General features: G+C 40.2%; 1 protein-coding gene across 4 annotated transcripts in view; it reads right to left on the reverse strand.

The window, feature by feature from the left end:
• The window catches only part of kif24 (kinesin family member 24), a 33242-nt gene that overhangs the window by 6948 nt on the left and 3647 nt on the right, over positions 1–22647 (reverse strand). For 2 of the 4 annotated variants that reach the window (XM_008119169.3, XM_008119167.3), the window contains 10 exons: positions 21863–22136; positions 16473–17085; positions 16073–16262; positions 13036–13133; positions 12578–12793; positions 9197–9284; positions 6569–6690; positions 6119–6224; positions 3792–3863; positions 1553–1662 (listed from right to left, as the gene is read on the reverse strand). In XM_008119169.3, coding sequence (XP_008117376.1) covers positions 1553–1662; positions 3792–3863; positions 6119–6224; positions 6569–6690; positions 9197–9284; positions 12578–12793; positions 13036–13133; positions 16073–16262; positions 16473–17085; positions 21863–21914 — 1667 coding nt within the window. In that variant the 5' untranslated portion in view covers positions 21915–22136. Of the gene's footprint in view, positions 1–1552; positions 1663–3791; positions 3864–6118; positions 6225–6568; positions 6691–9196; positions 9285–12577; positions 12794–13035; positions 13134–16072; positions 16263–16472; positions 17086–18948; positions 19124–21862; positions 22137–22647 lie in introns of those variants that run through there. The other 2 variants (XM_003226375.4, XM_008119170.3) reach the window with 2 other exon arrangements.

Consider the following 22647-nt stretch of genomic DNA (forward strand, 5'->3'; position numbering starts at 1 on the left):
CCCCATCGCCAAGGTGTCCAGAACTTCATAAAGAATCCAAGGTGGTACTTTTTAAAGAAGCCGTAACTCTTAGGTAGATAACATGTTTCAAAAGTATTTCACTACTAACCTTAAGACTGTGATAGGTTTGCATGTGGACCTATGTTAATTTATGGCATACACCGCCTCTGACATGAGTTAAGAGAGTGATGTGGCAACCAAGGGCCGGGCTGTGGCGCAGCTGGTTAGTAGCCAGCTGCAATAAATCACTGCTGACTGAGAATTCATAAGTTCAAAGCCAGCCCGCGTTGGATTGAGCGCCCGACCATTAAAATAGCCCAGCTCATTGTTGACCTAAGCAACCCGAAAGATAGTTGCATCTAACAAGTAGGAAAATTTACGTACCGCTTATGCAGGGAGGCTAATTTAACTAATTTACAACACCATACAAAATCATCCAGCAGCATGAGGAAAGGAATGAGGAAGTATCCACCAAGGACTCGGCGTCACAGTGCATGATGAAGCAGCAGCTCCCCTTGTGGCCGGAATCGAGCATACCCTCATGAAGCCAGAAGCTGGAATGTTAAATATCCTCTGTGTGTCTATCTGTGTGTGTCGTATGTCTAATGGCATTGAATGTTTGCCAGTATATGTACATTGTGATCCGCCCTGAGTCCCCTTCGGGGTGAGAAGGGCGGGATATAAATATTGTAAACAAACAAACAAACAAACAAACAAGCCAATGTGGTTCTGGGCTTCATCAAAAGGATAGTCCCTAGATGAGGAAAGTCACAGTCCCCATCTCTTTGGCTTTGCTCAGGCCTCAACTAGAATAATAACCCTGCGTCCAGGGTTCCACCATCCAAGGAAGAGATGAACAAGATGGAAGGTGCCCAGAGAAGGACCATCAAAAGGATCAAACGTGTGGAAACCGTGAATTCTTCTGAGAAGTGGATGAGGGAGATGGGGGTGTTTAGCTTGGAGAAAAGAAGGCTGAGAGGGGACAAGAGAGCCAGGTTTAAATATCTGAGTGGATATCCCATTGAGGAGGGTACAAGCTTGTTTTCTGCTACTCTAGAGACTAGGACACAAAGGATCAATGGATTCAAACTTCAGGAAAGAAGCTTCTACCATTAGGAAGAACTTCCTGGTGGTAAGAGCTGTTTGGCTGTGGAATATGCTGCTGCCTGAGTTTGGCAGAGTCCACTTTTCTAGACGATTTTAAACAGAGTCCGGAGAGCCATCTGTCAGGAGATGCTTCTGAAGTCTTGCCTGCTACCCAAACAGCAGGGAATGATCATATAGGGGAATATAGAGGCTGCTCAATAAGTGGAGTGAGGATTTGGGTGCTCTGGGAGGGGAAAAATATCAACCCCACAATGCCCCAAAATTACACATGTGTATATCCCTAAAGGTGCCAGGGAAGGTGATACAACAATGTTGTCTCGGTCAACTCCTTGTTGTACAACAGCTCCTGCTCGGCAACCAATGTCTAGCCACCTTATCTCAACGTCCTACAATCTTGCCCTTGGCTCAGCCTCTCTTCTCCTTTCAGTGCAGTTCTACCACTTACCTGTCTGCATAGCGTAAGGTGTTTAAGGTGTGCTCTGTCGCAATGTGGCTGGGCGAGACGTTGGCGATCATACATGTCTTGGAGTTGCCAACAAAAGAGTCTTTTAGGACCTTGAAAGGAAATGGAAAGAAGGTGGGATTGAGGGTGCCAACACAAAAATCGCATAATTCCAGATTTAACTAGATTACTGCAATCAATCTCAGCAAAGACAGGGCTGTATCAGAACCATAATATACTTAGTAAGCTTGCGTATTCCTTAGTACAGTCCTTATTATATGATGCAAAGGGATCGTGTCGCACCTTAGAGACTAACTGAAAGAACAAAGTTGGTAGCTTGAGCTTTTATTGACTTCCTCAGATGCCAATAAACTTAGTAATGAAAGCTTATGCTACCAGCTTTGTTCTCTAAAGTCCTACAAGATAACTTTGCATAGTGATATTTCACATGAACACAGCTAAACTAGCATTCTAACTTTGGGCCCGTCTACACTGCCATATAATGTAGAACATCAAGGCAGATAATCCACATGATCCGCTTTGAGCTGGATTATCTGAATTTACACTGCCAGATAATCCAGTTCAAAGCAGATAATCTGGATTTTAGACAGCAGTGTAGAAGGGGCCTTACACACCACTATTAGTTTCAGTAAAGTCTCTGGGATCTAGTTCTATGTCCTCTTCCCACATGAAAACTGGTTTGACTGCTTAGGAAACACATTTAACTATAAGGCTGTTTTCTCAATTAGGAATTCATTACAAACTTCCAAGCAACCTGAACCACATCTTCCGGTTCTGTGAAGCCTGAGACTTCTAGGGTGTCTCAGGATTTTCACAAAACTATTTATTTATTTATTTACTACATTTATATCCCGCCCTTCTCACCCCGAAGGGGACTCAGAGTGGCTTACAAGTAATATGTACATACAATATATTATACTATTAATATAGCACAATATTACTATTAACATAGCACAAGCTTTCGATGGGTGAAAACTTGGGGCTAAGTCTGTTCTTATTGTTATCTAAAGCTAATTGTATTGTTTTATCTATTTCTGTAAACCGCTCCGAGCCAAATTGGGAGTAGCGGTATACAAGTCCAATAAATAAATAAATAAAATATTAGCATTAGATATTACTATAATGTACTATACCACTATACTGTAATGTTATTAGTAATATTACATGTAATATATAATATATAATTACTATTATATTGTATTATTAGCATTTATTTATTTCATGTCAAAAGCATTGCATAATAAATAAGTTTAAAAGTGATGAAATAAAGGAATCACAAGCAGCTAAATAGTTTTAGACCAAAAGTGGGCAACAGTGACCACATTGTCCGTAGCTTTGAACAACTCCTCCTCGGTACATAAGGCAGGACATTGTGGGTAAGCATTATTAGTATTACATATATTACATCGTAATATTAATATCAATATTATACGTATATACAATATATTATTATTGTATATTATATTGTATATTATATACAATATTATATATACACATATATATACACACACACACACATATATATATTGTGTTTCCCTGAAAACAAGACAGTGTCTTATATTAATTTTTGCTCCCAATAATGAACTAGGTCTTATTTTCAGGGGATGTCTTATTTTTCCACAAAGAAGAATTCACATTTATTGTTGAACAAAAAAATGAATTTATTATATACTGTACAGTAGTTGTCATCACAAACCAGCATAACCAGACAAACTGTGAATCTTATCAAGAATGTCTTGTTACTACCATTATTTCCATGTACAACAATATCTATGGTACGTACATTTACCGATCCTGCATGCTCTGGTGTTCTGTTCAGCGGGCATGCTTCCAAACAAAAACTTTTCTAGGTCTTACTTTCAGGGGAGGCCTTATATTTAGCAATTCAGCCAAACCTCTAATAGGTCTTATTTTTTGGGGATGTCTTATTTTCGGGGAAACAGAGTATATATACACATACATACATACATACATACAGTATATAAAATATATTATATTATTAGCATAGCATGTTACTGAGGGGAGCTCATGTGGGCTGGGAAAAGAGTCCAAGAAAGAGTTTAAAACGACAGAAAGTTAGGCGCACAGAAAAGTTTTACCCTGCAAATGAAACCCATTAGTTCTTGGGTGGTTATTCCCCTGAAGTCTCAGAATTCTGAATGAACCATTGCACTTTTCCAAAATGGCTTTAGGGCACGATAAAACAGGCTTGGAGGTTTACCTGAGTCAGCTTGCTTTGCCTGAAGGGAGTGTGAGCATGTTCCTGATCCAAGGCACGGATGCATTCTTTCAGCTAAAAAACAGAAAACAGTAGCACCACACAGTGGTTGCAATGAAACCAGCACAAAGCAGTCAGTACTGTACAGAACAGCTGTTTTCTCAAAAGGCAACACTGATTTCTGCCATGGAGGCACTTGGGACCTTGACTGGGCCTTGGCTGCTACAATTCCACCCTGTTGATCCATCTGGGCCTAATGGTCTGACTCTGTAAAAGCAGCTTCCTATGTTCCCAACTCCTTTCTAATTAGATCAATCGAGTGAGATTTCTCAGGGCTTAAGCAGCTCATGGCAGCAGTCTGTGAAAAGCCTTGCCTTATTTATGCAAACAGGAGTTGCTTTTACATTCCTCAATAAAAAAGCTACATCCTAAAATGACACACATGACCTGTTGTTCGGCCTGACCACTGTTTCATCTCACTCACTTTTCTGTGGCTGGCAGTGGCTCTTTTGGGGTCGCAAAAAGAGGATATTCCCAGTGCCTGGTACAGTTTCAAGGACGTGTTTAATGGTCATCTGTGTTTTTATATATATATTTGCACTGGTCTCTTTAGCAACGCAAAATAGCCTACTACAGCGTTTGGCTCAGACATGGAATTTGGAAGCCACATCAATCAGAATGAGAACAAATCCTCCCCATAAGCTACCAATCTGTCTAAAAGGGCCAGAAGGCGTGATTCTCTGACTGAAACCTTTGTCTATTTGCAGGAGCTTACTTAAAAATTGCTGAAAACAAACAAGGAGCCACTGGCAACCTGAAAACACAGTTTGATGACTTTTGGAGGGATCTAAGCCTGGGAATGTGACAACAGTATCAATTTCTGATGCTGAACTAGACTAAATCCAAACATGTCTCTGCACAGGGCGCTCTTCCCAGAGACACTTCTACTAAGTAAAAAGTCATTTTCAAAAATCAGGCATATAAGAAGCTATCTTATACACTGAACCATCAAATACAGTGTTGTCTATCCCACAATGGGAAAAACTGAACAGTCCTCCTGAGATTGCTGGATTGCAACTCCCTGCATATCTAGCCAGAACAGCAGATGGTGATGAATGTTGGGAATTTTAGTCCTGCAGGTAGAGATTGCCCAATACAATTTTACAACAGGATATGTTATGATTGAGCCTCATGGCTCTGTTACTGGCAGACGTGGGCGTAAGACTCCTCGAGAGTCAGATACTCTCGAGGAGCGAGAAAGAAAGAGACTGCGAGATATCTTTGCAGCACCATCTGACGAAGAGTCTTTTGAGGGGTTTACGGAGAGAATGGAGGAGGGGCTGGTTAGCTCGGAGGAGGATGAGATGGATTGGACTCGGGTGAGGGAGGAATTGGGTGCCACTGGCAATGATGGGATGGAAGATGAATGGGGACCTTCAGGATTAGACCCATGGACAAGCTGGAGGGATGGGACGGGATCCACAGCTGGGGATGCTGTGGGGCGTAGTCAGAGGTGTTCCAGCTCTGATGAGGAAAGTGATGAGGAAACGCCCGGGTTAAGGAGGGCAGCTGATAGTGATGAGGATTTGTAACTGGCATAAAATGAGGCTTGGGAGCAATTGCAAATTGCGTTGGGCATGGTAATCTGGACGAACGCTTGGGATCTGTGTGGGACGCTTTCCTGAAGACTGGTGTGTTTTCGTGTGCTGATACCTTTGACCTTCCGTCGTCTTCTTGACGGACGCCATCTCCTGCTTTGGATTTCGGACTGAACTGACCACGGCTTGACTTCCCCCTACTCGGACTTGGTGAAACTACTGCTTCTGGCTTGAACTACGGAAAGGAACTGGGTCTACTCTACTGCTTCAATCCTCGGCTGATCTGTGTGTATTGGAAATCTTGCCTGCTGTGTGGAGGAGTGACTCAAGTTACTCAAAGCACAGTGCTGGCAGCAGAGAGGAATCTGCTGCCAATTAATTGCATTCTTTTGAACACTTTGTTCCCCGGCTTCTGTTTTGTTTATCCCCAGGCTGAAGCAAGCTGTTTTGTTTTTACCCGGATTAAACTCCGGTTTAATCCGGTTTATCTTTTGAACATTTTTCCTTGCCTCTTTTTGCTTTTAAAGGCTAATACTGCCTGGCCCTTGTATTTTACGGGCATTTTGAGTTCTGTTATCCAATAAACTCTGTTATCTTTGATCTTGTGGCGTTCTGTCTTTGACAGGATAAAAGACCATTGGTAGGTCTTTTTGGGGACAGCAGGTAGTGCAGATGAGATAAAGCACAAGTTTCTAAAATAATCTCAAAGGGATACACTTTCTACTGACTTACAGCTAGGAGGCTTTGATTTATTTCTGCCCCTTCCATTTTTGTCTGTCTGTCAGAGTCTCTGGCATCAGCTGCTCTCTCGCTCCCAGCCAGGTCAATGAAGGAGATTCTGGGAAAAGATTAATAATCCATTTAATACACACCCTTCTTCGAACTGGTCTGCATTTGACACTATTGTAATGACTGAGAATATGTAGATTTTGTGAATTCTACACATTCATTATTGCAGTATATACCACAAAAGAATTAAAAGTATTATTTTGGGTTTTTTAAATGCAATTGAGGATGAGGATTGACTGGTATCTTATACTGCAGTATGTATCTTTGGTAAAGAGGCTAGGATCAGGAAAAGGTAACTACATAGCACCATAGATTGTTCTCCATGCAGCCTCCAAGAGCACCTGGATATATATAGTTTAAGAACAATGACCTTGCCCCAAGTTTCTACCTCACCTCCCAAAGACTCTGCTTGCTGGATCTTTAATCTGGATCTGGATAATGGCGTGGGAGCGGGAGGAATCGGAATTGACTCCAGTTGCCCCTGTACTTCGTTCCTTCCCTCCTTTCAAAATCACCTGTGAGAAACATGGAGAAGAGTACAGCGTATTTTTATATACATCCGAAATTACTCAGGGTCTCTAATGTCTTGAGAAGTTTCAGATGATTGACAATTCAAAATGAATTTTTGAATTCATTTTGGAAATTCAAATTGGAAATTCAAAATAGGCACAGGAAAGACCAGATACTTATCAATCTCAGCCATGGGACAGAGTCAGAGCAATCGCTTTGCAAAATATTAGGCAGCGATAGAATAACAGTGGAATGGCAGGCAATGTTTGGATTGGAAGGTTTTCCTGGTATCGCCGAAAGCAGTTAAGGCACCCACTATAGTAAACCCCAAAGGGACATTTAAAGCCAGTCATTTGCTGACTCTCCATCACTGCCCTAAAGACATTCCTTATGGCTCATTTAAATTCTTTCAAAACCTGGCTGTGTGGAATATACACAATAAAGTCACGAAGCAAAATGTCTTTTGTGAATGAGCTAAGCTAAATAGTTTCTCTCCCCCATTCCCCTCCCAAGTTCATGTTCCAATAATACCGATAGAGACAGAAAACAATAATAATAATAATAATAATAATAATAATAATAATAATAATAATACTTTATTTATACCCCGCCACCATCTCCCCGTGGGGACTCGGGGCGGCTTACATGGGGCAGAGGCCCAAACAACACAAGTACAAAATATAAGCAGCATAATACAATCACAATATAAAACAGATAAAACAGTAATGCAATATATCAATTAAAACAACAATACAGGATAAAAAATTACATTAAAAACACATAAAAGGCAAGACCGTAATAAATACAGGATAGATTATTAAAAACCCTCTGGGGCTGATTAATTAATGACTGTATAATTAATAACAGAGGCAAGCAGCTCCATATTGTGTGAAATGCCAATTTGCTCTTCTCTGTCTATGGCTAATAGTAAAGAAAATACTGCCAAAGCAAACAGCAAATCTGAGATAACGCTTGACAATTAGAATTCATGACCAATGGACCAAACGAGGAATGGTATCTGAAGTAAGAACCCTCAGGGTTAGAGTTATTTTGGATTCACTGCAGTGAACAATGCCCTTTACAACTCGGATCATGCTTACCCTCACTAGCCCAGGCTTTTGGACTTAAGGTGATCCTACTATCAAGGGGCTTTTTCTTGGTATAATTTATTTAGAGGTTGTTTGCCCTTGGCTTCCTATAAGGCTAAGAGAGCTTGACTTGCCAATGCAGTTTTCCATAACAGAATGGAGATTTGAGCCCCAGAGATTTAGGATTCTGAGGGGACTACGAAGTGGACATGACCCAAAGGCACAATGCAGCAGCTAAAAAAGCAACTGTGATTCCAGACTGCATCAATAGGAGTATAATGTCTAGACTGAGTGAAGTCATAATCCCTTGGTCAGGCCTCCCCTGGAATAACAACCTGGTGTCCAGTTCTGGGCAAAGCAGTTCAAGAAGGTTGTCCTCAGGCTGGAACATGACCAGAGAAAAGAGATTCCACCTAAACATTTGACAGTGGAATATGCTAGTCAGCATGAAAAGATGGTCCAGGAAATGAGATGGAGTCAGAGAGATGGGAAGATGAAGCCACAGGTGACAGGGCTGCAAATAATATGTGTAGGTCTACCACAGACCCTAGAACAGGGGTCCCCAAACTAAGGCCCGGGGGCCGGATGCGGCCCTCCAAGGCCATTGACCTGGCCCCCGCCCTCAGTTTTAGACTTAGGCTCGCCCAAAGTCTGAAATGACTTGAAGGCACACAACAACAACAATCCTACTTGATTATCTCATTGGCCAGAAGCAGGCCCACACTTCCCACTGAAATCCTGATAAGATTACAGTATGTTGGTTAAAATTATTTTTAATTTAAAATATTGTATTGTTCTTTCATTTACCAATATTGTAAATGAAATATTGTAAATGAATTATAATATATTGTGTATACATATAATATTGATAATAATATTATAATGTAATACAATGTAATATTTATTTATTTGTTACAGTATTTCTACCCCCCCTTCTCACCCAAAAGGGGACTTAGGGCGTCTAATAATAATAATAATAATAATAATAATAATAATAATAATAATAATACAATATAATAATATTGTATATTATAATAATATTAATGACATATTAATATTACAGTACAGTGATATAGTACAATATAGTAATATATAGTGCTAATATTGTGCTATGCTAATAATATAATATATTGTATGTACATACAACTTGTAAGCCGCTCTGAGTCCCCTTCGGGGTGAGAGAGGGTGGGGTATAAATGTAGCAAATAAATAAATAAATAATTGTTGTTTTGGGGGGGGGGGGGTTGCACTACAAATAAGACATGTGCAGTGTGCATAGGAATTTGTTTTGTTTTTTTGTTTTTCCAAATGATAATTCGGCCCCTCAACAATCTGAGGGACCATGAACCGGCCCTCCACTTAAAAAGTTTGAGGACCCCTGCCCTAGAAAATAAAAAGGAGTAATGTCAGCCATCAGAATTACCTCTAGAAGTAGGTTGACAGTACTGACTTGGATCTCACGCAGCCCAACAATCTGCACCACACGCTTGCTATCTTCCCGTGCAAAAAGCCTGCCAAGGAAGACACACATTAGTCAAGAAAGTACTTTTTGAAAACCGGTTCAACAACAAAACCAAATTGTTTTTTAAAAGCCCATCCCACGAAACTAGTTGCCTGCAAGATGTGTTCTGAGCAGAATGCAATTGATATCTATTATTGGAAATGTATAGAAACAGCCAAAGAAGAACCAGCTCAATAAGAAAACAAGGAGACAGTCAAGCAAGCCAACCAAAATTATATATAATGCAATGTATATTCCTAAAGTAGGAAAATGACTTTCAGCCTATAAAGGGTGATCTATTGCAGTTTACAATGTTTTTCTTAAAAAATCAAATTCTTTTTCTGGGGGAAAAATCTTAGCAAAAACGGCATAATATGCATGGCTTAATATGTACATATGGGTCCCATTTTAATTACACTATGTAACAAAATTTGAGAAGTTTTGTTCCTGATTTGAAAGTGTTATTTCCTGTTTGATTTTGCGGTCCTTACTTTGAAAGTATTTGTTCTACTCCAGAAGCTTTGTTTTTGTGGCTGCTACAAGCTATGTTGAATTGGTTGAGACTCTATGAAATATTATTTGGAAAAACTACAGCAAAATATGCTGCAGAATGTCTCCACCGCAAAAACAGCTTTTGCAGTTTAATAAACCCTTTTCCATGTTTTTATGATTGAATCAATTAGGAAATGACATTTATAACCCAGGAACAAAAAAACGTGTTACATAGTGTTATGAAAGGATTGTTGTCGTGGGATTCCTTCAGGTTGTTTATGTTGTGCCCCTATCATGAGTTTTTGTGGGGATGAGGGTATGTGACTTGGCAAGATTTATTTAGAGGAAATTTGCCATGCCATTCCTCTAAGGCCGAGAGAGTGTGACTTGCTCAGTTAACCAATTAGTTTCCACAGCAAAGCAGAGCATTGAACCTTGGTCTCCACAATCATAGTCCAACACTCAAACCACTACCCCATGCTGGCAATAGCATGTCCCTTCCCTTTAGTCAGTGAAGATGGGGAGATAACTCCAATTCTACTTGACACAAGTGGTTACTGACTAGAAATTGGTTTCATTCTTTTTCAGCATGTCATCCATTTCATTGTGAATCACAATTTATAGCTGCAACTTCCCAACGGCAGCTCTGCATTTCATTTCACACTTGAACTGCACATAGTGGTTAGTTAAGCAGGATTGATTATACTGACGTCTAAATTATTATCTGCTGATTGCTCAGTTAACCACCCAGAGAAAGGTAGAATCTTCAGTTTCTATGGAGTTCTTACAACATAATAAACTCAGTCCCTGTGCAAGAAAGCAACTCCTTTGTTATGCAAACACCATTATGTTTCGAATGTCACCTTGCTAAAGGAGGAAGAAAAGTGAATGTGTGCACTGCCACTTGTCATGATTCGAGAGAAAGTGATAATACAGAAGAGCCTCACTTATCCAAGCTAAACGGGCCGGCAGAAGCTTGGATAAGCGAATATGTTGGATAATAAGGAGGGATTAAGGAAAAGCCTATTAAACATCAAATTAGGTTATGATTTTACAAATTATGCACCAAAACTTCATGTTATACAACAAATTTGACAGAAAAAGTAGTTCAATACGCAGTAATGTTATGTTGTAATTACTGTATTTACGAATTTAGCACCAAAATATCACAATATATTGAAAACATTGACTACAAAAATGGCTTGGATTATCCAGAGGCTTGGATAAGTGAGGCTTGGATTAGTGAGACTCTACTGTACCTAGTTTGGAGCACTTAAAAAAAAATCTGTGTGCTGGCTAAAAGAATCATAAGAAAAATGGGATGGATTTTTGTTGAATTATATTAAATGAGTAATGGCCCAAAATCCTGTTGTTGTACTATACTAGCAGTTACACTTTGCCCAGGATTTATTTCATATTCTGCCTTTCTCCTCAAGGAAGGCAGGCAAATCTGCCTTCGAAACAGCGGAAAAACACTTGCGCTGCTCGTGTACCTGGATGCACAGCAACAGGCATCTATTGTAGACATCTACTCATGACATCTTGGAGAATGTGTTGTCCCTTACACATCATGCTTTTCACCAGCCAAGAAAGTAATTTATAATTTCATACCAAGAGTATTATAAGCTATGCCTACAACTACTTTTAAGAGAAGAGAGAAGACCACGTTCCTTTCCCACTGACCTACGCATTATCTCTATAGATTGGGGTTGGCAAGTGTGCATTCTGCCCAGGACTCTTCAAAGGATATACCCTACCCAAACAAGTCCAAATACCTTGGTTTTCCTATATAGTTGCTCCCAAGATAATGACAGAAGAGACTGCACAGGAAAATATTTTAAGAGGAACCATAGAGCAACAAAAAAGCATTTGAAGATCGTTTCTAGTTGATCATTAAATTATGTATGCATATGAACACAAAGTTAAAACTGATGCTTTCTATTAGACAGCATTTAGATGTGCATTTATGAAGGGCAGCCCATGTAGTTCATTCCAACACCATGATTGTATAAATTGTATTTTATAAATTAGTGATGTTAACTAAATAGTTCACTTCATGTCTTGTCATTGTTTAAAAGTTTGCTTTCTTGTATATGTTATGAGCTATCTTGGGAAAATAAGATTAAATAACATCTTTCCTTGTGCTGTTCTTCAAATTTTAATTGAAAGGTACTGGATTTAATGCAGTAATCATAACAATATTGTCCCCTTCCTAGAAAATCCCTTCACCTTCTCTTTGCTGTATATGTAGTCTTTCAGATTATACTGGATTCCCTGAAGCTGTTGGTGCATGCAGTTATAGCTTTCTGTATTTAATACTCATTCTTTTCTGCTGTAAATTAAAACTGATACTACGTTCACATTACCTAACTATCAACTATTTCCTTCCCATTATATCCATTGGCCTTTCCCAATCTAATGCCTTCCAAATGAACTTGGTCTATCATTATTCCCAGGGAGGTTGGTCAAAACCAAAATGCTAGGACAAATAGCAAGCAACAAGAGAGGAGAGACAAATAGTTTGTGTAGTTCTTCTACATAATTTGGAATAATTTAAACATTATTTACAGCAAGCATGGGCAAACTTCGGCCTTTCCTCCAGGTGTTTTGGACTTCAACATGCCTGGTTCACAGGCTGCTACATGAACTTTAATAAATATATTCTAGACAGAAAACTGAGTTAGCACACCAAAACATTGCATACTTCTTCAAAAATGTTATCATTTTCTGATGCCAAGAAGCTTTCGCTCTGATCAACTCGATTTGATTTACAGTCTTTGTTTCAAAAGACATGTTCTCAGATTTAAGTACCTTTTCCTTCCATTGAGCAGGTCATAAAGCTGCCCGCAGTAGATCTCGTAAAAGCTGATCCAGACATGAAGGTCTTTCCTGGTGTGTGATTTTTCCAATTGCCTAAAGATATCTTTAGCTGCCAGGGCATAGAGTCCTGGGTTTTGGTGAGTGCCAATCATTGTGTAGGTTTTGCCAGCCCCCGTCTGCCCGTATGCAAAGCAAGTGGCATTGCCGCTGCAACAGAACAGAGAGAAGTATCTTTGAAAACCTTTACCCATTAAAAATATAGGATAAAACATACATTATTATCTGTTTTAAAACATAACACTCATAAAATAACCGACCTGCCAAGAAAAATGTGGAATGGGCTTTGAGAAAAGTTCACAAGGAAGAAGGGTGAGCAGAGTGAAGAAGTGCATGAACAGTGCAAATGTTAAAAGGGTTTCCAGCCAATGCATCATGCAGTGATGCCCTACCCGTTGAAAATGTGCTGGACGAGGGGGTGAGCAGTCTTCAAGTACACATCCTGATTGGAACAGGCCTCCCCGAAGACTTCGTCAAAGTAAAACGCATGCTGGAAAAAGGAAAAGGGATAGTTGGGAAAAGAGGGAATTCACTCTTCAGCTGCACTGGCAGCAAAATATAGATCGTACAGCGCTAGGTCACATAACAAATTCAGGCCTAATGCAGCCAACATACAACCTTCCCCAGGGGCAGCAAACCAATAGATTTCAACAAATAAAGGCGAGTGAGAGCTCTCGCTCATTTCATTTTCAGTCCTCCACGGATGTCACTGGAAATAAAGCATGGAATGAAGCTAAAATTAAGATGTAGGTTCATGCCAAAGACCCTTAAATGAGCTGGTGGACAATGATGTAATGAATTTGTGCAGCATGACGCTATAGCATGAAATCTGGCCTAGGACAGGTTTGATCAATCCCAAATGTTGGGATCAAAAGAAGCCAGACCATTTTGGGATGCAGTTTTTTATGATTTCAGATCTTTGTCATCTAAACCCTTCTGATCTGTAACTGTTCCTTATTGTAGTGTTCAGGATGCCTAGCAGCTCTTCTTCATTGCAATTACAGAAAAGGACTGTGCTGGGAAATGGGCCTAATGGCGCAAACTTCCTGCAACGCAAAGGCTACAGGAATGCTCTGGGAGATCACTGTTCAAATGCAATTTAGTACAGTCAATTATTTTTGACATATGAAATCCTAAGAGAAAAGACACCACATAGTTTTACCTTAGAAAAACCAGAAGGTCCAATAGCAAACTAGAAATTGGATAAACCTCCACTGAAATGAACATGAGAGGGAAAGAGAGCCCAAGCAATTCAGCAACAACTTGTACTTTGTATCTTAAGTTTGAACTGCAAAACTTCTCAGGTTTGGATGTTTCTGTTCCTTCCTGCATTTCTTGACTTCAGTGTTCCTGAGCCAGATGAAAAGCTCAAGACTATTTCTAGAAAGCTTGTACGCTTTTGTGGCATTTTGGTTGGCACAAATATATGGGTATTTCTCCTACCATTAGATCATGAGGCAGTGCAGCTTTGTTTTTTTATCTAAAAAGCTAGAAGTTTATGCATGGACCCTGGATTTAAATTTGAGACTTCCCTTGAAACAACTGATCATCGTGCGGATTTATTCTTGCAACTGGATTAGAATCACAAAGTGTACTCAATAAGTATCTAAACAAGGAACACTAACAATAACTAGAGAATAAGCAACACTAAAATCAAATATGCCAGCAGTAGTCTTAGCATCCTGCTTCTAGACAGGTTTAGAATCCTAGAATCTGCCATCCTAGAATCTGCCATTTCTAAAAATATTCAAATAGCTGAAGTGGTCAAAGCTGAAAACAAGTTGGGATTTGTAGGATGGACATTAGAGGGCTTATGTAAGTTGAAATCACATTAGCAGCATCTGAAACCCTCCTGTGTCTTTTGTAAAGATTATCTATGACTTGCCTATAAAGGGCCAACCGACAACTAGGAAGACTGGAGATACTTACAGAGAATCTGCACTTAGGGTGAAACTCCTTATTTTCAAGAGGTCCTAGTTTGACAAAAGCACCACTTATTATTCCTCTTATCTAGATGAATCAGTGACTTTTCCCTGGTCAGATGGACCACTGATAATCAAGATGGGAAAGGAATGGAAGATGTTTTATAATCTGGTAGATAACCGACTACTGCAATTCTATTTCATGTTCTGAACAGTTGGGCTCAGACCCTGGACTAGGGTGTGTGTGTGTGTGGCTGCTCTGTAGACCAGCTGTATTCCAGCTACTGTCAATTAGACTAAGGAATTCTTCTATGGCAGCGAAGACGACTTGGGAATGGAAAGGAAAGGTGCAAAACTACTAGCCCAAAAACCATTCACTCAAGAAGGAAGGGAAAATGAGGAGGAAGTGCAGAGAGGATATTGCATGTGAGTACAAGTGATCATTAAGGTGGAGCTTGTGTACCAACTGACTGTGAGACTCTTGCCCTCCAGGACTGGGGAAGCTGGTAAAAGGGGGATTCCCAAGACTGGTTTCCCGTTGTTCTGCTCTGATTTGAATAGAACAGCTGAAGATGCATAGACTGGTGCCCTCCGAGGCTGCCTTCAGTATTGACTGGGTGGGCAGCAGGGAGCAGAAGGGGGAAGCCAGCTAGCAATCAGAAAAGAAGACCCATAGACTGCAACTCAATCAATTGACAATTTGTCTTGCTTGTGTAGCTCTCAAGTAGCAGAGGGAAGACATATTTTATCATTACCACAAGATGATGCATCCTTTCCAGGAGCACAAGGACACAGCCATCATCATTTCCATCTATGTTTGTGCAATCACAAAACCTTGGGTCTAGTGTAGTTACCATGTTTCGGGAGGTGGGGGAGTGTTCAGAAACTGCAGTACACATTAGCTGTTAAATTTTGTGGAGTCGGATGGTGAGAATGCATGATGTTTATGTCAATGGAACTGTACTGGCTCCCTTTTAGCTTCTGAGAAGATTTGGACTTTCTGTTTTATCTGAATTTATATGGGCATATTCTGTCTCTGAGCCTGAATATCCACTAACCACTTGGGAAGAAGTTCCTTTGCTCTGCATCTTCTACAAGGCCTAAACAAACAAGCAAACCCCCAACCCCACGCAAAAACAAAACCCAAAATAGCCACTGTCTGTTAGCCACATTCAAAAAGAAGCTTCCACTTGTAAAACACTTCCTCACTACAAAATGGCATAGAATATTCAACAGTGTTGGCACTTTGCTAAATATTTTGAATAGGGGTTTGCTTGAACTCTTCTGGTTTTGTATGTTCAGGTTTATGTATTCTTTTACATAACCTGAGCATGCAAGTGGTTACTTTGAAACTAGTCAAATTAAGCACTGATTTAAAAAGACAGGACTTCCATTTCTGTACTGGAAAAAGGTTTTTTAAATCCTTGTTTGATGAACAATAGATCATTTTGATCCTTTCACTTGAAAACTTTTAATAAAAGATTAAAAGGACAGAAAAAATTGCAACCTGCAAAATGTACTGGGTGAGGTCCACCGCCTCCTTTTTCTCATGGAGCAGGAGTGTGTCCTTGTCTTCCACTGTGATGATGTTCACTTCTCCACGCCGCTCCTCTCTCAAGCCAAGGGGACGCTTTCGCACACAAACACGGATCTTGTCTGTTTCAGTCCACGGAGCCTCTTTCTCGGAAGAAACAGATCTGCAGAACAAGGGACATCAACATGCAGTTAGAAAACTGTTACTCCACAAATTAAACCATACAAAGCAAATGCATGTGAAATTATCTCTGGTTTCAGATTTTTAAAATAAAGTATTTGTTAAATTTGACCCATTTTCTATGTACATGTGGGAGAGAATTACATCACTAATGTTCTTTGTATGCAAAGGATTTCAAAGACATTGTTGTTACCTGGTACAAGAATGTGGCACTCCGTAATTATAACCAGAAACATGAGCTATTCTTTGGACAAAGGGGGCTTCAATCTCCCCTGAAAGAGGGGCAATATCACTCGATGAGCTGATAACTGGAACACCCACTTTGTATTCTGTCCACATTGAAGACTCTTTCCTGGGTCTTTTGTACTCAGCTTGATGACTGCTCAACACAGCAGCTAAATCCTCTTTATCTTCACTCCCAAAGCAACTAGATAATGCACACGGTCCAGGTTCAAGATCTTTCCTTCCATCTCCTTCGTCTGGCAGGGAATCAAAGTGGAGTTGTCTCCGGGGGCCAGACCTAGACACTTGTGGCTGAAGGCGGACAGCACCGGCCTGGAAACCCGTCTGCTTTCTCCCTGCTGTTGCTTCTTCTGCCTGCAACATTCTGATGATTCGAATGAGCTGGAAAAGACGCTTGCGGTCCTTCATGTTGTGTACCCCCAGTTTGGCATAATCTTTCATGGAGACCTTGGCAAGTTCATCGATCCTCTGATAACCAAGGGCAGTAAAATGGGGGTAATATTTTTCAAGTTCTGCCTCACACAGGCATTCGTACAAACATGAGGCCATCTTCAACTCAAAGTCTGATAGACAAATAAATAAGACAAAAGAGGGAAAACTTTGTTAAAAAGCATATTTTTCACAATGCATATACTCCGTCAAGCACTGCTGCCACTGAACTTCCATTTCATACTGCTAACAGGCTTATTCGTTGAAGGTATTCTAGGAGCAGTGCTTAAAAGACCAAGCCCCATCCAGGATAATTCCTACTATGCAGTCCGCACCCACTCTGCCCAAAGCTATGCCTGTAAATAGCTCAAAGGGCTCCAGAATTCCAGGATAATATTCCAAGTGGCTTGGACTCTTCATTACTACCCCATGAAACAATATATTAAATACTGAAAATAAGACACCACAGCATGACTCTGGTCATAATCTTATACAGTGGGAATAAATATCAATGAGTAAGGAAGATACTATTAAGCACACTTTAATATGATTGTTCCTGTACAGAACCAGGGACTTAAAGAAGTTGAGGTTCAAATCCCTACTCAACCATGCCTTTGAGGCAGTTACTCCTCCTAGAAGAACAAGAGCTTTCAGATACTTTTCAGTGAGCAAAAGCTGGAGGGAATTTGAAGCTGAAACTTTCTGGATCCGTTATTACTTCCCTTTGACTTCACAGGTTACAGCACGCTCTCTTTTTACTACAACTATTTCTACATATTTTGCTAAATTTGGAAAACATCTTATGTATCCAATACAGTAGAAACAGATCAATGTGTCACAAGACATTTTGTTTCATTTTCTTTTCCTTCATAGGCTAACATGGGCAACCCTTCTGACAACTGCATTACACTGTTTCTTCTGAAAATTTAACACACTTAGAATTGCTGGCTCTGTTTCTATTTGTTTGGATTCATATTTCTGATTTTCTGCTTTTTATTGTTAGATTTTAATAGTTCTGAAGTTGTTCTTTTTAAATTGTATCAGCATGGTTTTCTGATTACTGTTTTGAGTTTTGATATACAGAAATCTTAATAAATACATTAAAGCTGTAGTTAAATTGGTTTATTTATTTATTTACAGTATTTATATTCCACTCTTCTCACCCCGAAGGGGACTCACATTACACATATAAGGCAAACATTCAATGCCTTGACATAGAACAAAGACAAAGACAAACACAGACTCTGAGCTAGCCTCGAACTCATGACCTCTTGGTCAGTGTGATTGGTCGCAGCTGGCTGCAGCTGGCTGCTCACCAGCTTGCGCTACAGCTCGGGCAGACCAAGCATAGGCAAACTTCAGTCCTCCAGGTGTTTTGGACTTCAACTCCCAGAATCCCTAGCAGTGTACCAGCTGTTAGGAATTGTGGGAGTTGAAGTCCAAACAATTGCTAAAGTTTGCTCATGCCTGATTTAGATTGTCACTGTTTTCATCTAGCCATTGAAAAGGTTAAGCAATGAGTCTCCCAGGAGCTTAGTAGCTCATGGGCATAGCTGGTACAATATTGTTTTATTTGGACTTTGTGATATAAAAGAATACCGAGAAAAGAGAAGTGACTTGTGTGGACGATGGCTATGTCAGTGTTTGCAGTGGTGCGCATCCCATTACATTTCCGACACCATAAATATATATGCCTTCAAAATCATGCTTGTAGATCACCCAGGTAAAAGGAATAGGTCCCCACAACCCGCAAGCCACCTGTTAAACCAATATTCTTAAAGAAGGGAGAACAGGTAGCACTTCACCCATTTCACAGAAAAGAAGAAGTTGGTCTTTGTTTATCCAACCAGGAAGAGCCTGCAATTTCATTGCTTAAATTGTCATTCACAAAAAAATGTGCATGTCAGAAAAATAGTCAATCAACCAAGGGAGACTAAAAAATCACAGCAAACAACAAAGTAATGCAGATAGTATGTACTTAAAATGCACTCACTTACTGGTATCTCCCACCTTCTTCCACTTGTAAAGTCTATGTAACAAGTGGCTCAAGCTGCAGACACACACCACACCAGCTAGCTAGAGAAAGCAACAGGCCTAAATTTAGATCTGCCTCTTTCAGGCTAGTCACAGCCCCCCAAAGCTCTCTATAGCTATGATCAGAGGCTGTGAAATAGATAGATTGCACCACAATGGGAAATACAAAGGCGTGGTTGCATGTATTAATAGATAAGGTAAGCTGCTGGAATCTGGAGCATGATATTACTTCTTTTAAATACATAGACTTCAGTGATCCTTAAGGTAAAGCATGTGAGGGATCAGCAGGGTCACCCTCTTCAAAAAGACCCCAGTACAGTTCTGGGCTGCATCAACAGAAGTATAGTAGAAATATAGGCATTTTTCAGGGGGGCTGTAGTTGTGCATTTCTGCATGGCAGGAGATTGCACTAAATGATCCTTGGGGTCCCCTTCCATCTCTATGATTCTATGAACTTTTCCTCCCAAATACAAGGAAAGTACAGCAGGGTTTTCCCCTTCAAGGCCCACATTGCTGCCTCCTTTGCCACCTGCTGGTACACATAGGAGGCACTAACAATTTGCTTATTTCAATATGTGTTAAAGCCACATAGTTTGATAATATATCAATGAGACAATGATATCAATAGTTATACAAAACAGAGACTCAGTGTTCAAATCTGCAAAAGTTTCATACTTTCACTAAAGAGTATCAGTTCCTCCAGATAAAGAGTCCTGAAGCAAAGCAGGATTCCCAAGAAATGGGTTCATAAGGTATGATGGCAGAACGGCTGGGGATCTGGGAGGAATTTGTCACTCATATTTAAACTTCGTCTCGAACAGCAGCAGCTGTTGCATTTGCATGTGCATGCATGAACTAAGAGATCACAGAGTAGAATAAAAAAGTCTAATTGAATGGCTGGCTGGTCCTGCTGGTTCAAATCATCTAGTTTTTCAGTTACATGCTCAATTCAACACACACTAGTTTATACTTTCAAGTCTTTTCATTCAACGCAAGTGCTGTAAATTGTAAAGGCAGATGGAAAATACTTTTTTAAAAAAGGAGAAACATTTATTATGGTTCATTCTCTGGCTGTAGCTAGAATTTTACAGATAAACATTTGCCTTTACTACCTTCAACTCAAAAAAGGTAGTCAATTTATCCACTTTCTGGACAATATTAACCATTTTCTTTGTAAATCTTTATCCATTTTCGAATCACTCTTTCAACATAATTTTAGCTGATGATCTCACTGGAAAACCTTCTGCACAACAACTGATACAACAACTGCTTTGAGACAACAGCTGTTGCAGGGTATGAAAACGTCTCATTTTCATGGTGCATGCATAAAATAAATCCGTTATTCTGGGTGATGATTATTTAAAAGTTGTGTTTGATTCTTTCTGGTAAGCGATGCCCCCAGAAATGCAAATGTGTTTCTATATAAAGGAAATGTGTTATCATATACATAGGTACAACTTCATTCCCTGTGTTTTGGTTGCTGTGTTAGTGGTTTCTGTTACATGGCAACCAGCTTCTTCCTTTCAAGTTAAAGCAGAGGGGGCTGGTTAGACTTCACCAAGAACTTCCTGCTTCAGCTTGAGCTGGGAGAGGGACATTCCAAAGCCCTAAAATGTCCTCTGAGCTATGGCACCGGGAATTAAGCCTCTGGCAGGTCCAGCAAGTGAACAACCAAGAAAGTACAGGGGACATGTTACATTTCATTGAGTATTGCATTTCATTTGCTTTACCTACAGTGAAAAGCAGGATACAACACCGAGACTGTATGGCAAAACACACCATTCACTACCAAGACCCTAAAAAGGCGCCCCCTCCATTCCAACTGCCACAGCCCCAGCCCAGGAAAGGAGATGAAGGCACAGCTCCATGTCCAAAAAGCAGATGAAAGGTCCAACTGCACCTGCAGTGGGTTCAGAGAGAAAGAAGAACAGGCAACACAGCTCCCTCATCCTCAGGAAGAAAAGAAAGCCCCCTCCCATCCCAACTGCCATAGCCCAAGCCTCGGAGAAAAAGGAAGAGGATCAGGCATGGCTCCATGATGCTTAGGCCCTTCCTTCATCCTAACTATCACAGACCTGGTTTCAGAGAGAGAGAAGCAGCATCAGCTTCTGCTGACTTAATCCCCTCCTCCACTTCCATCCTCTTTCTGTGTGCATCCTGCTTTCAGACCACTTATGAGAAGAAACACATTGTCGCTTGAAAGTTTCAGTGTGGCTCTTTCCTGATATCTTGTAAAGTCTAATGGATTCTTCAGCACAGAGAATTAGCTCTTTTAGCATGCTGAGAGCATATTGCCGCAGTAAATACACTTGAGAGGCTTAATAGCAAAACTCTGCTCAAGAGATTCAAAAAGCATTTTGCTCTGCCTTGAAAGAAAATTTAGTCAAGGTGGAAGAGCTCAGAACTTAATTTGCATCCCAAAAAATTAAAAACATTACATGAAAGTAGTAAAAGAAAACCAGGATGGTTAATTCATTTGTTGCAACCTCCCTTGCCATTTCAAGGAAAGTGGATAACCAAAAGCCAAGGACCCTCTCAAGAAGTAAAAGGGAGATCATTTGAGGGATCCCATACTCTCATTGAACTTCAAACACCAAACCATTTAGGAGTATGAGAAACACTTCTGAAGCCCTCTTCATTTCCAACTGTATGAAAAGTGCATACTCAGACAGAGGCAACTTTCACCGCAGCAGGGTCTTGTCTAGATAATACATCATCTACAAACATTATAACATCCCCATCAGTGTAATTAGCTTTGCTTGCATCTGTTCTAAAATGTTGACACATGAACAATATCTCTAGTGTTAAATGTCTGTGCAGCAAAGATTCTGCAAGTGAAACATGATAGGCAAAGGCAAAAATGGAATCAGCACTTACTTATTACATTTTTATCCTCTCTTTCCTCCCAAGAGCTTGGAATGGCATCCATAGTTCCTACCACCCATGTCAGCTTCAGAAAAGTCTTGTGAGTAAAATAAGATAAAATGCCTGGATGGAAGTCAGCCAATATACATAGGATCTTGAGAGCTGAAAGGGACCAAAAGGGTCAATCTAGTCCAAATCCCTGCTTCATGGTGGATTGGGAATCTTCAGGAGCATCTCTCTACTTCTAGCCTGCCACTGTAATGACTCCACTGGTCCTCAGGTATCACTATATGATGGAAAGAAAAAGGCCCAGTAAAACGATAGGAAAACAGTGAGGTAATCTCTTCCTAAGTAATCATTGTAATCCCCATGGTAATCTCTGTTTAGAAGAGTCCAGCCCAACAGAATAACATAACAATAGTAAAATAAAACACAAGGAAGTCAGTCCGTAAACGTGAGCTGGGATTTATGTCTGTGCCAATCCAATTAGCAGTGCAGAACTACCCACTTTAAGAAAAATAAAAAGCTTATGTGCTTTGCAGCAGCAAAACTTCACCTTAGAATCTAGGGTGACAAGCTTCATTTTAGACCTTAAGACACAGGCCAAACCGCAACCCAGTGTCTGGACTGAATCCAATAAAGGCAACAAATGACTTGGAGCTAGAAAACTCAAATTCACAATTTAAATCCATGAAATACCCTGGGAAACATCATGTTACTGACATACACATTCATAGGTCTGGCCTGCATGCATGTCACCTGCTTTTGGGTGGGGGGCAGTGGCAATTCTTTTCACC

Source organism: Anolis carolinensis, chromosome 2 (genome assembly GCF_035594765.1).
Source record: "Anolis carolinensis isolate JA03-04 chromosome 2, rAnoCar3.1.pri, whole genome shotgun sequence".
Classification (NCBI taxonomy): domain Eukaryota; kingdom Metazoa; phylum Chordata; class Lepidosauria; order Squamata; family Dactyloidae; genus Anolis; species Anolis carolinensis.